The 12,890-nt window shown below is 51.3% G+C and overlaps 2 protein-coding genes across 4 annotated transcripts in view; one reads left to right on the forward strand and one right to left on the reverse strand.

Moving 5' to 3' along the window:
• LOC123161994 (uncharacterized) overlaps positions 1-2,332 on the forward strand; it is a 6,877-nt gene extending 4,545 nt beyond the window's left edge. For all 3 annotated transcript variants that reach the window (XM_044579799.1, XM_044579800.1, XM_044579801.1), the window contains 4 exons: positions 509-691; positions 961-1,437; positions 1,550-1,633; positions 2,008-2,332. In XM_044579799.1, the coding sequence (XP_044435734.1) occupies positions 509-691; positions 961-1,437; positions 1,550-1,633; positions 2,008-2,012 (749 nt within the window). In that variant the 3' untranslated portion in view covers positions 2,013-2,332. The remainder of the gene's footprint in view (positions 1-508; positions 692-960; positions 1,438-1,549; positions 1,634-2,007) is intronic.
• Positions 2,333-2,431: 99 nt separating this feature from the next.
• LOC123161995 (thylakoid lumenal 16.5 kDa protein, chloroplastic) lies at positions 2,432-3,968 on the reverse strand. Its single transcript, XM_044579802.1, has 4 exons — positions 3,325-3,968; positions 3,081-3,220; positions 2,908-2,980; positions 2,432-2,822 (listed from the first exon to the last, which is right to left on the reverse strand). The coding sequence occupies exons 1-4, from the start codon at positions 3,698-3,700 to the stop codon at positions 2,713-2,715; spliced, it is 699 nt and encodes a 232-aa protein (XP_044435737.1). The 5' UTR covers positions 3,701-3,968; the 3' UTR covers positions 2,432-2,712.
• Positions 3,969-12,890: the final 8,922 nt, after the last annotated feature.

A 12,890-nucleotide genomic window follows, 5' to 3' on the forward strand; every position in this document is an offset into this window, starting at 1 on the left:
TGCACTCTGCTTGTGACGTCGGAAATCGCCTAAGTCGACTCCAACCTCGCCACTTCAATTGCAAACAGGCTCCATGCCTCTGTAACAGATGCCACAGACATGTTTTGTTGTGAGGGTTGACGTCTTGGCCTTGACGGGGCCACAGTGGTATTATCCTTGTTATGGCGACAAGATGGGGATGCCATAATGCTACGATTATGGGTGGTATGTAACTATATATCACAGTTCTGTTGTATAAAAACCAAAACGAACTTCTGTATTTTTGAAGGTGTTGGTGCAACCTTCGATTGCACATGTTTGGCATGAAATCACCTCAATTGGTGGGTTAAGGACATATGATTTATGGCACACCAGGGACCTGCATATGCACTTTGGGGGTACATGGACCTAGATGAACCACCCCTCAACTTCAAGGATCCCCTTGTATATTGCACTCTTCGTAGAAATGTGTTTTTCTTTTGTTGTTATTCTCATCCATAATCTTATGTTCTTACTCTGTTCTTTCCAGTTTGGCAAAAACTTGAGGAAGAGAACCGTGAATTTTTCAAGGCATACTATTTGAGGCTGATGCTTAAGAATCAAATAACGGCCTTCAACAAGCTTCTTGAGGATCAGTTCCAGCTTATGAACAAAGACTATTCTTCAGGGATCCCTTCTATGCCTCTTACCAATGGCTCCAACTCCACAACATGTAAGACATTATTTTTTCCCAGCTTTGGAGTTTTCTATGGTGTATGCTTGTCTTTATCTGGTGTAATAATGTAATTTTGTCTCACCATTTAAGTAACGTAGAAACAAGTACAAAGTAATCTCTGAGAACTTTCTCAAGAAGTTTATGTTTACTTTGTCAAAGTGGTATTGCTGCTCAAGAGGGCTATGTTTGTTGCCTCCGCTTTCCATACTGTATTGACTTGCTGATCAATGCCATTTTAACATGGTCTGCTATTTTCCTTGTTTCAGTGAAGCAAAACTCGTGCTTTTTACCAGAGTCTGGTCCCATGTCTGCAATGCCAAATGGTGCGATGCGCAACGGAAGTTCAGGTGGTTTAGTAAATGGAACATCATCTGGTGATCAGTCAATTTATGGTGGTAAAAACATTCACGGTCCTCACAGTGGTATGGATGCTTCAACCAGCGTGCTACCAGCCCAGAATGCATCTGCTCTGCTTTATGGTGCAGATAATAATGGTACAACAATAAAGACAGAGTCAAGCTATTCGAGCAACGCTGATTTTGCTTTCTGTGGGAACGCTTTCCTTGAATCATGCCAATCAATTGGCGATGCCTCGGGTGGTTCCTTTAGCAGCTCAGAGTTGAACGGGCAACCACTGAATGATGCACTTCTGGATATGGAGTCATCGTCATTTGGCTTCTTGAGCCAGATTCCCCGGAATTTCAGTTTTTCAGACTTAACAGAGGGGTTCAACCAAAATACAGGTACATTAATGGGAGAGAGTTTTCCATTGCTTTTCTTTTCTTATTTGAGCACCTTTTCACGTAAAGTCCATTGGCTGTATACGTTATTTATCTACCATTTTGTTGTCTGCAGAAGTATTGGAGAATTATGGCAGGTCACCATTTCTATCTTCTGAGCCAAATAACTTCTCAGATTCTACAGGTGGAGAACATACAGGTAATCCATTTTCATCCAGTCTTCTTTTCGAGAGCCAGCTGTGAGTTATATTAGCGCATGCCACCGTCTTCACTTTTTCGAAAATTGAGAGGACCTGTGTAATATCTATTAGCAGGAGAAGAAAAGGTCCTCTAGCATTAGTTTGGTGCCTGCCACTGTGCATGCTCGATGTGTATTTTTCAGTTATTATAGATGCTGTGGGTGCATGTTAGCAGTGTGCTATTACAGCTATTATACACTTCTTATGAGAGAACTAATTTAATCAACTGAAGTTCTTCTCCCTTGTATTTTCTTGTCTGGCTAGTCTTGTGCACAGAGCATGGGGCTTCTTGTAGTTACTTCTCGTTTACTAATGTCTCATGCTGTGTGTGCAGGCTGAGCAGCTACCCGCCGTTTTGTACATATTCATGGAGAACTTGAGCACCTTTCATGCTAGCCTTTTCCCTTGTCAGTCCCGATGTCTTGTAATGTAGAGTGTGTGTTAAGTTGTAACTTGATCAAAAGATGCAGCAGATCTGGCCCCCGGTCGCTTGCCGAAGGTATTGTAGTTGTGCCCTGCCTTGTACATTGGTGTTGTGCTGTAAGATCAGCATTAGTAGCTGTGATATTAAATTTGCTGGGTTAAGGGGTTATGTTCTTGTCTGGCATGTACAACAGAAGTTTATTAATTTTAAGTGAGAGTTTAATTTGTGATGGCCATAGTCAGATACTCAGGATGAACATACATTGGTTTCACGCGATACATTGTAATCTGAGTGCAAGAACTCGCATGAATTTCTTGCAAACAAGCACTAGACGTACACGGATGAACTTACTTTTTCTTCCTCAAGATCCTAATACACTGCAAATAATTTCTTGACACAAAAAATGTCTTTTACATCTCAACAAGGGGAAGAAAAACAGAGGGAATTGTGACTCTAACAGATTGTTTTCCCGTCGAAACCGTGGTTACGATAGAATCAACACATGTATCAGTTGCATGGAGAACATCATCAAGCCAGCGCTTGAAGGAAAACATCATCTCCAGGTAGGTAGGTATGTACTCGTCAGACAGCAACAATTCACTCATCTCAGAAAATTCAGAAGCCCTTGAGCTTGCCGGTGAGCCCGGCCAGCTCCACCCATTTCTCCAGCGCCGTCGCCGACGACACGAACGCCGACTTGGACGAGTTGATGTCGCTCTTGCTCACTGCAACAAGAATGGAAAGCGAGACGATCACCATTTTCGTAATTCTTCCACTGCTAGAGCGAAAAACTGATGAATAAGTACATACCTGATGTGAATAAGGAGGACAGCGAGGAGTTGAAGCTGTCGACCGCGCTCTTCTCCTCACTGCTCGAGCTGAACTGTAGCACAGATACGGTGATAGAAATCAGATGAAATTGCACTTGAAAAGCAAATTAATTCTGCATGTAAGTATCTGTGTTCTGTTAAGAGCATGCGTGCCTTGGAGAAAGCTGCATTGACGTTCTGCACCCACGGCGCGTCGGGGGCGGGGCCGAGGACGTCGCCGGCGGCGGCGAGGTCGTCCTTGTCAATGGCCTGCCCCACCTTGCTCAGCTTGTACACCAGGTCCTGCAGGTACCCTGTGGTTAAGGATTAATTGCTAGCACAAGTTTGCAAAGCATCACGGATCAGTACTACTACTACAAGGCATGGCTGGTTTTGCTGATCGACCGAGCCGACCGACCTGTCTCCGCGGCGGAGGAGCTGATGATCCCCTGCTTCTGGAGCCGCTTCTTCTTGTCCTCCTTGACGCGCTCCAGCAGCTCCATGTCGTCGTCCGCCTCCAGGATGGCGGCCCGAGCGGCGCCGCCTGAGGAGGAGCCGGCCAGCGCGAGCGCGGCCAGCAGGCACGACGCGATGCCGCGGCGCCTCCCGACGACGGCGGCATCGCGCCGGCCGTCCTGGCCTGCGCTGCTCGCCACGGCCACCCCTCTCGACGAGGCGGGTTTCTTGGCGGTAGGATGCGGTAGCACGGGGACCTCCTGAGCCGGCAAAGGCTTGGACGCCGCCGCCCCGCCGCACCCGGCGAGCGTCCACGCCTCGGTGACCATGGGCACCATACGATCGACGGAGAGAGTTCTTGGCTCTCGCTCAGGAGGTTGGTGGGGAGCTGCGGCCGGCGTCTTGTGGGGAAATCGGAATGCGGAATGCGGAATGAGATGGTCGAATGGGATGGAAGTGCGTGTCCCCTTATCTTCGCTATATCTCGCCGCGATCGTCACAGCCACAGACGGGTTAGCCTCACTCGGCCGCGCCAGTATGGGCAGGGAGACGCTTCGACACGCGTACGTGCGTGGGCTGTGGCCTCTCGCGGACGACGAACCCCCTTGGCCGCGTTGGGTGCGCGCGGCAGCCGAGGGAAAATAATCCTATACGACCTGGTCTCACATCGCATCTGGTAAGACCCTCTCCAGAAGATGCCACGTGTCCTTCATCAATCTTGATGCATCTTTTCTTCCCCATCCTCCTAACGATGCCCAGCCCGCCGCCAGCACTCGTCGATCTAGTCGCCTCCGCTGCTCGTCTAGCCTGCCGCCCATGTCCGGCGAGCTGGCAGGCGGACAAAAATCACACACCCGATACGACAAGGGGCGGAAGAGGCATAGAAGCCACGGGAGCGGCTACTCCATCGAGCCGGTGGTGGGAGCACGGCGAGCTCGCCGCCGACCAGTGCGCTCCCTCTCTGCAAAATACGACAGCCCGGGCCGACCGTATACTCGATCTAGCACGGCAGCACCAGCCACTACAGCCACGGCAGCCGTGTCCAGTCAGCGCTCCCACGAGAAGTGACTAGATTCCGTTTCGAAAAAAAAGAAGAGAAGTGACTAGATTAATGCTGCCCTGCCCCTTTCAAACGAAAGGTCACTTTTTTTCATGGTAATACGTGTCTCATTCATATTATAAAAAACAAAGTACAAGTCACGTAAAGACCGACATGACAAAATTGAAAAGATAGCAGAACATCTCTGAGCTTGACACCAATGCCCGTCACTTGCCTCCGGCACCACCACAGTAGCCACCGAAGAAAAGAATGACGAATCACCTTCTCACCTGAGCTCGACGCGGCTCCATCACTGATATGCAGCTTTGCGGACCTCCAAGGTGACTCACCAAAAGTGAAGCCCTTACCGTTGAACGAATCAGACCGGGCAATACCCCGGACACGCCGTCGAACTCCAGATCTAGCACCCCACCACGACTAAAATGCCGAAGGAGGAAACCATATCTGCCATCCACGAACCACGAGCCCAGCACATGCTCCGTCTTCCAGATGTCGTCGATGCAGACCACAATCTGCATCCGCTCCTGGATTACCTCCCAAACTCCGCGCCGACGCTGGAGCAAACGCCGTCGCAGCGGCGGAGCCCGAGGACACAGGTCCACCACGAGGATGCCACCGCCGCCACGCCATCCTTACTTGAACAGACTGGTTTCCAAATCCATCCCCAACCATAGGACCGATGGCCTCGTTAGGAAAGGATCCGAAGAATTTTTGTTCAGCGTTGTCATCATCGCCGCCAAAGCAAAGACGATGAACAACCTAAAAAACTAGACTACAAGAGAGTAAAAACGATCCACACGCGTGGATCCGGCGACCCCCTCACCACCGATGACCGAGGTCGCCGGCGGAGGGGAGCCGCCGGAGAGCGGCGTTGGAAGACCGGCCTCTCCTGGGGGCGGCTAGGGTTCCAGCCGCTAGGGACGAGAGGAAAACAGGGACGAGATCGGTCTAACTTCACGAGGTCACCGGCAAGTTTCCCGGCGCCGCCGATGACTCGCGTCGTGGTAGAATAAAAGACGGTACGGGGTGTTGTAGCACATAAGGCCGGGACAAGGAAAATGGGATTCGGTTGTTTGCTTAGAGATTCGTGGTCCACGTGTACACCGATGGAATGGGTCGTTCTGTTGGGAGCCAGCGACCCGGTCGCATAAGATTTTCCGGTACCGTATGTCACGTCCCGCACACGCGCAGACGGCGCATCACATGCACAGCTAGCGATGGAGGCCGAGGGCGCAGCGGAAGAAGGACAATGTTAAACATCGGGAACCGAGGGTAGCTCACGTGATTATTTTCTTTGGGCATTGGCATTCGCATTTTACTGAATTTATTTTAGACTTTCCAGTGATATCTGGTCAATAAGAGGAGACACCTGTGATGAATTTATCAATCTCAAGATATTATTCTGACTTAGTATGTTGAAGGTGCTCATAGGATGGGGCATGCATGTGTGCGTTCATAGTTGTGAGTGTAAGATTGTGTATGTGAGCATCTGCGATTGTACTATGTTAAAAAAATATAAATGTTAAACACACATATTAATATAGTATTTAATGGCCTATTATCCTAAAAAAATAGAGTATTAGAGGCCTATCTGATTGCAACCTGAAATAGTGTGTAGTATATAATGGATCCAATGGTCGGTATTAATTCCTCAAATTTCTGCCATAGGACATTTCGGTAATTAACTATTAGTGTGGATTTTTTCTTTTTAATTTTATAATAATGTAATTAATAACAACGCAATGCCATTGCCATCTCGACGACGCAGCCATGTCAGTTCGTCTCCCATTCCTCACTCAATGGCTCGACGCAGTCGCCCGACGGCCGTCTCCTCGGTCGCACAGGGTCGACCGCTCTGCGTTGAACGGCCTCCGGTCGCTGCTCCAAGATCTTCCTCCCTTGCATCCCAACGAAGACGTAGCCGCCTCGTCCGGCATGGCGGCCCTCTCCCCGCATGTATGTACTTCAGTCGGTGGCCTGAAATCGCTTCTCCTCTGGCCCTCTCTCCGTCGCGCACGTACGTCACCCGACGCCCACTAATCTAAGCACGCTGCACGCAGAGCAGCAGGCAGCAACACAAGCCTGCAGATAGCAGAGGAAAGGACTGAGGGGGAATGTGAATGTAGCGAAGGAGAGGGCGGAGAGGGGAGGCGAAGGGCGTTGCCTCGGCATCGGTATGGGGTGCGAGGTGGCCGCCGTGTGGTCGTGGGAGGCTCAGAGCAACTCTATCAGACCCCGCATCCGGCCGGCCCACAAAATGCGTTTGCAGTTCGGGGGAAACCGCTTTTGCGGGCTGGCTCGGACGGCCGCAGACGCAGACCCCCCAAACGGACCTGTATAAAAGGATATTTGCGGAATATACTTTTTTCCGGGTCGGCTTTTGCGGTGTCTATTCGAACACCGCCGCATCGACCCGGAAACAGAAAACGCTCAATTTTCGCATTTGACACAAGTTCCCACAAATAAGTTCAAATTCAAACAAACATAACACAGTTTTACACGTAAATAAAAGCCAAGTTCAGTACGACAAACACAAAAGAGGGCCTTGCAAAAGTTACGGCCATGTTCGTCACCATCTTGGTCGATCTTCACTCCGCGCCACCGAGTCCATCTTGAAGTTTATCGGCACCACCGAATCCACCTCCGGCGCTTGTCCCAACTCCCGTACCGAAATGATCGACATTGCCACCATATGAAGCAGAGAAAACATCTCCGAAACTGTAACACGGACCGGCTGACGCGACCATTCTCCTCTTCAAGATTTCTCTCCTTGCCATATCATGCCATGTTTTGGTGAGGTCGTCCATGTCATCGCGGTTCATTGACATGATCTTGTTCTCTTTGGCGAGCAATAAGTACATGGATTTGTTTTCAGCGGCGCGTGCTCTTCTCTCCTTAATGGTAGCTTTGCGGAGCCCCTCTTCCTTGAGCAATTGCCACTTTTCTTGCTTTTCTTTTGCCTTCTTCTCGGCCAACTCTTTCTTGATCTCCAATGACTTCAACAACATCAACTCGTTTGATTGCACCATGGCATCAATCTTCTCCCTCAAGCTCGATGCTTCTTGCTCTCTCTTCGTTTCTCCTTAGTCTTCTTGTCGCCATCGGGCTTGTTCAAATTTCTTGGGCCATCATCATCCTCATCTTCATCCATGTTTGTAAGCGAGCCTCTCTTCGGTGGGGATTCTTTGTCGATCAACTTCCACTTCTCGCACTTTTGGAGCAACTCCCAACAATGCTCTAGTTTGAAGAATTTGCCTTCCGAAGCTTCCATGTCTTTGTATCTATGTTGGCAATCTTGTCCTACATAATGTGAACAAAGTGATGTAATCAGTTCTCATGATGCAAATATGATTATGCACAACTTGAACAAAGGCAAAACAAACTCACATAGTCGGATTCCACGGTCCCACTTGGAGGTGCATTGCGTACTTGCTCCAAGCAAGCTGCCCAACGGCTGCACATAGGCTTGATATTCTCCCAATGCCCTTGAAACGACCGAAATGTGCGTAAAGTCCTATTGGGATACTTTGCCATAATGGGGAAGTACTGATCTTCGATCCTTTGCCAATATCTCTTTGGCGGTTTGAGAAGTACCCGTGCATGCATCAAGAGACACCGCACTCCATGCTCTGATCAAAGCTTGATCTTCCAAGATCGTGTAGTTCTTCGATCTTTGGCTTTTCTCAGATTTTGATTGCGATTGCTCAAACGCTTCCGATTCGATCTCCACCAATTCGTCCTCACAACCATGATCATCCACGCCGCCCTTCGTTTCATTGTACTCGAATGCGGCGAACGGGGTTTGATCAATGTCAACGGCATTGGTGTCCAACAAATTCGCGAACTCGGCAGTTGCATTGTTTGAACCACCACTATATTGAACGATAACAAGTCACGAGCTATCGCAAAAAATGGCGAAAACGAAAGGAAAGCGCCATGACCGAAGACGCATACCTTCTGGCCATTTCGTCGAGCACCTCGCTTGCGGGGGGAGCATCACCATTGAACGGCATCGCCGGGGCACCTCTTTCCAGGATGGAGTTCGAGGATGAAGGAGGTGGCTTGTTTGTAGCCGGATTCCTCTTCATCTTGCCGGTCGCGGCCTTGGTGACCTTCTCTGCCGCCGGCCGAGATCGCGCAGCAGCGTTGGCGCCGGGAGCGCGAGCCTTGGCGGCGGGGGCTACCGGATTCCCGCCCTGCACGACCATGTTGCCCTACCGCTTGCGGGCAGGCAGGGCGCTAGCTTGAGCGACGGCGGGGCCAACATGGCCGGCGACGAGATCCGCCCGAGGGAAAGGGGCGTGCGCGACCTCGACGGTGACGGGGGGCAGCAGGGAGTCGTCCATGACGGTGAGGGACGGCCACGGAGGATGCACCGGAGCGTGCGGCGGCGGGGCAATGGTAGCGGAGGGTGGGGGGAGCGGGAAAGGCCGTGCGAAAATGTCCCTCCCGTCAAATCTCGCCGCGGATACGGGCTGAGCTCGGGTCGGCCTCCCAGCCCATGAAACTAAAAGTTGGGGGAGAAGTTTTGTCGTGTCCCGCAAAAATATTTACGGGCCGGGGCGGGATGCGGGATCTGATCGAGCAGTTTTTTCCGCCCCGACCCGTACTTTGGCGGTTATTTTGCGGGTCAGGGCAGGATGCAGGGTCTACTAAAGTTGCTCTCATGCCGGTGAGCATGTCATGGGGCAGCGCTTGAATCAGGGTCCGTGGCGCCAGACGAAATGGGCGCTATTGCGGCTTCCATGCGCTCCGGGATGGGAGCGACGGCACGGGATGACATGGGTGTGGGCGATGGCATAGGACGGGCTGACAATGGCCGGCTGCAGGTCAGAAACTCTAGTACATACGGAGGCGTGGTAGCCGCTGGCAATGGCGACGGAGCAGGATGGGCCAAAGGAACGATGATGATGTAACATCCCCAGCCTCACACCATAGTGATCAGCTTTTAATCATGCTAAGTCATCATCATTGCAACTCCTGATCACAGTGGTTAAGCAACTCATTTCAAATTTCTTCTCTAAAAGTCAATTCAAAATTCAAGTGAAGTTTGAAGTTTCTCAAAAGTTGCTAGAAAAATGTTCATCATTTGTCAAAAATTCCATAACAATTATTTGTTAAGGAACACAACATAACTTTTGTGCAAAGATGAGCATTAGCAATTATAACAGCACCAATTCAGCATTTTTAAATGCTATCCTATTTATGAAAAATCCCAAATGAATTCTTCTGGTCTCCAAAATATTTGTGGCACTGTCTAAGATCACCAGGGAATAAAAGGGGCACTCCCCATATTTTTCCTAAGTAAATAGCGTGCCCAAATATTTTCTTACCCATCTCTGTTTATTAAATAAAAAGAAAACAGAAATTAAGAAAGAGGAAAGACTTAAAGCCCACTGTGCTACTAGGCCTAATTGAACTACAGTTGAGGCCCAGCCCAGCTCCTCCTTATCTCCTTCCTCTGTTCATTGAACAGAGGCGTGGCGGCCATCCATCGGCGCCATAGCCGGCAGCGTGCACGCGCCGGCCATCCACTACCTCCCCGCTGTCTATAAGACCACCCCGACGCCCCTGGACGAACCCTAGTTGTCCTCCGCCTTCCCCCGCGCCGTTTTCTTCCTCTCTCGCACACGCCCGAGCCCCACCCGCCTTGTCCATCGTCGTCCTCGTGTCCATCGTCCACCTCATCAGCTGAGGCCTCTGGAGGAGCTGCGTGTGCTTCGTCTACATTGACTCCGAGGAGAAACTCTAGCAGGAGGTCGCCACAACGCAGGGTTCAACGTCGTCTTTTACCTCCGCCACCGCGACGCCATTGACGGATTCGTCGCCGTCGCTGCCCCCCAGCCTCCTCGAGCTCGCCCCCGGAACCGCGGTGAACTCCTCTCCCCCGTTCCCCTTGTTTCCCCCACCGATTTGAAGTCGTTGGCCGTCGACCCCGACGAGTCCGGAGCTCCACTTGCCCTCGGGTCGCGTTCATCGCGCCCCCTGCCCGTGCTCCCGTTGTGTCCTGGCCGCCCGGGGCACTCCCTGGTCGTGCCCCCGCGCGTGCCCGCTCGCACATTACCGCAGCCCTCGCCTCGCTCGTCGTTGCCCGTCCGCCTTCGCCTGCGCCCGATTGCTGGCGCCTATCGCTGCCGCTGATGCTTGCTGCCGCTGCTGCCGCTCACTGCCGTCTTGGCCGCCGAGTGCCGCTCCCCGCTGCCCCGCGCGTGAGACCGCGCCCTCATGCTGTGCTGCTTCCGCCACTGCTTCCGCAGCAGCAGCTTTGCCTAGCCCCGCCGGAGCTCCGCTCCCAGAGCCCGCCTGCGCCGCCGCTGTACTTGCCCCGCCGCCGTTTCCACTCGGCCACACCCGCCCCAGGCCAAGCCGCCTCCGTCGGGCTGCGCCGGACCGCGCCCGCCCTCCGTCGCGGCTGCTCGGGCTCGGCCGCCGTGCGCCTGTGCTAACGCGCGTGTGTGCCGGCCAGATAAGTGTGTCCCCTAGCTAGATGGGCCGGCCGATTTAAGGCCTAATCCCCACTGTTTGGCACTAATCACCCCCTAATGATCCCCCTAGGGGCCCCACCTGTTAATTTATCCTTTTTAATCCATTTAGTAGACAAGTAGTCAATGACACATGGGCCCAATCAACACTTTGATCTCAACGCCTTGACCAGTCAACTGCTGAGTTAGCAGTTGACTGGCCCTACTGTCAGCCTCTCACAACACTCTTTTGGGTAGTACTCCTAAGTTTTTGGATAGGGTAATGTTTACGGCCGGTCGACCGGCTAATGACTCGGCCGGTCCGACGCGCGCCTTAGGGCATGTACAATGGTTGATAAGGTAGTTTTATCTTAAGTCTTGCATGTAATTTAGATATGACAAAAAAAAGAGTCTACAATGGGTCATCTCTTAGCCTTATCTTCAATAACTAGTCATTCCTAAAAATGTGGTGAGACATATTGTGCTAAGAGATCATCTCTTGTCTTCTCTTAAATAAGAGAAGACAAGCCTTTTCTTATGAGTTCTCTCTCCTCCACATCATCATTTATCCTACGTGGCACTCTTAAGATAGCACCATTGTACATGCCCTTATGATCGTTCTCGATCGTGTGACTCGCATGCGCGCTGGACACGTCCGCTGGACACACGCTGCCTTATACTTTTGGACGCGAAGCGCTATCCTCTGTACGCACGCAAAGCTTCCCCACCATTCATTTCTTCCTGAGCTGAGCATCTCGCTTCTCCTCAAACCGCACCTCCGGCTAGCAGCACCAGCGATGACCACCACCTCCGCGCCCCGCCCAGGCGAAGCTTCTAGGCGCTTCCCAACCAATCCGGCCGGTGGATTTCTCCGGCGAACTCATCCCTTTTCTCTCGTTACAAGCCGTGCCCAACCCACTCTCCCACTTCGCGTGTCAGTAGAGGGGGTTGGATGCCCGAGGTGATGGAGCGACGGGCGACGGCGGCTGTGCGTGCGCGTGGTGTCGACGAGAGGCGATGCGGGGGGTGCAGCGAGCGTGGGCAGCGAGCTCTCCGGCAACGTGTTTTTTTTTTGCTGGAAGGGGACTTTTTTGTTGCTGGAACCTCCTGTTCTTTTTGCTACAATCAATTTTTGTGGGATTTTTGCTGGAACCAGACAAATTGTTGCTGGAACCGGCTGTTTCTTTTGCTACAATCAAATTTGTTAGATTTTGATGTGTCACATCCCTGGTCCTGTTATGCACTAGGCTAGACCTTATGTGAGCATCATGTTTTAATTCAAATGAAATTTGAATTGAGGAATTTTCAAAGCCTCAAAAACCTTCTAAAAACGATCAACATTAAAATCTCCTCAAAGAAGTCCAAGAAAATATTCCTCTTAGTCTCTGAAAATATTGCAAAGAGGTAAAACTCAAAACAATATTTTTGGTATCTCAGAGTTAATTATTTTGAGCCTTTGAATTAAATAAATAGCTATTTGCATTGGATATATATTTGATATATAAATAATATATGTCTAATAATTACTGAAACATTTTATGTGGTTTGGTATATTTTAGTTCTAGCCACATAACTATTTTCAGGATTTTATAAAATGGTTTAGTATTTTTACTAAACCAAAACAAAACAGAACAAAATAGAAAACAATAAATAAAAGCAGAGAGAGAACCTACCTCAGCTTACCTGGCAGCCCACCCGCAGCCCAACAGCTGGCCAGCCCATCTGGCCGGCCCAGCCCACCGCCGCTTCTCCCCCTGTCGTCTTCCTCCCCCTCGCCCCGAAGCTGCTCGGTGGCGCGCGCGGCCACGCGCCCCGGCCACCTCCTCCCTGCCTGGCTGCCTCCTCCTCTCCTGGACGTCTCCCGCAGCTCCATGCCACCCCCTGGAACCCCCTCGCACTCTCTCTCGACCCCTTCCCCCTCCTCTGCTCTCTCTCTCGCGCAGCCCGAGCGGAGCTCATCGCCGCCGCTCGCCGTTGCCGCACCCAGAGCCTCCCCCTCGACCCTCG

The sequence above is a fragment of the Triticum aestivum genome, chromosome 7B (assembly GCF_018294505.1).
Source record: "Triticum aestivum cultivar Chinese Spring chromosome 7B, IWGSC CS RefSeq v2.1, whole genome shotgun sequence".
Lineage (NCBI taxonomy): Eukaryota > Viridiplantae > Streptophyta > Magnoliopsida > Poales > Poaceae > Triticum > Triticum aestivum.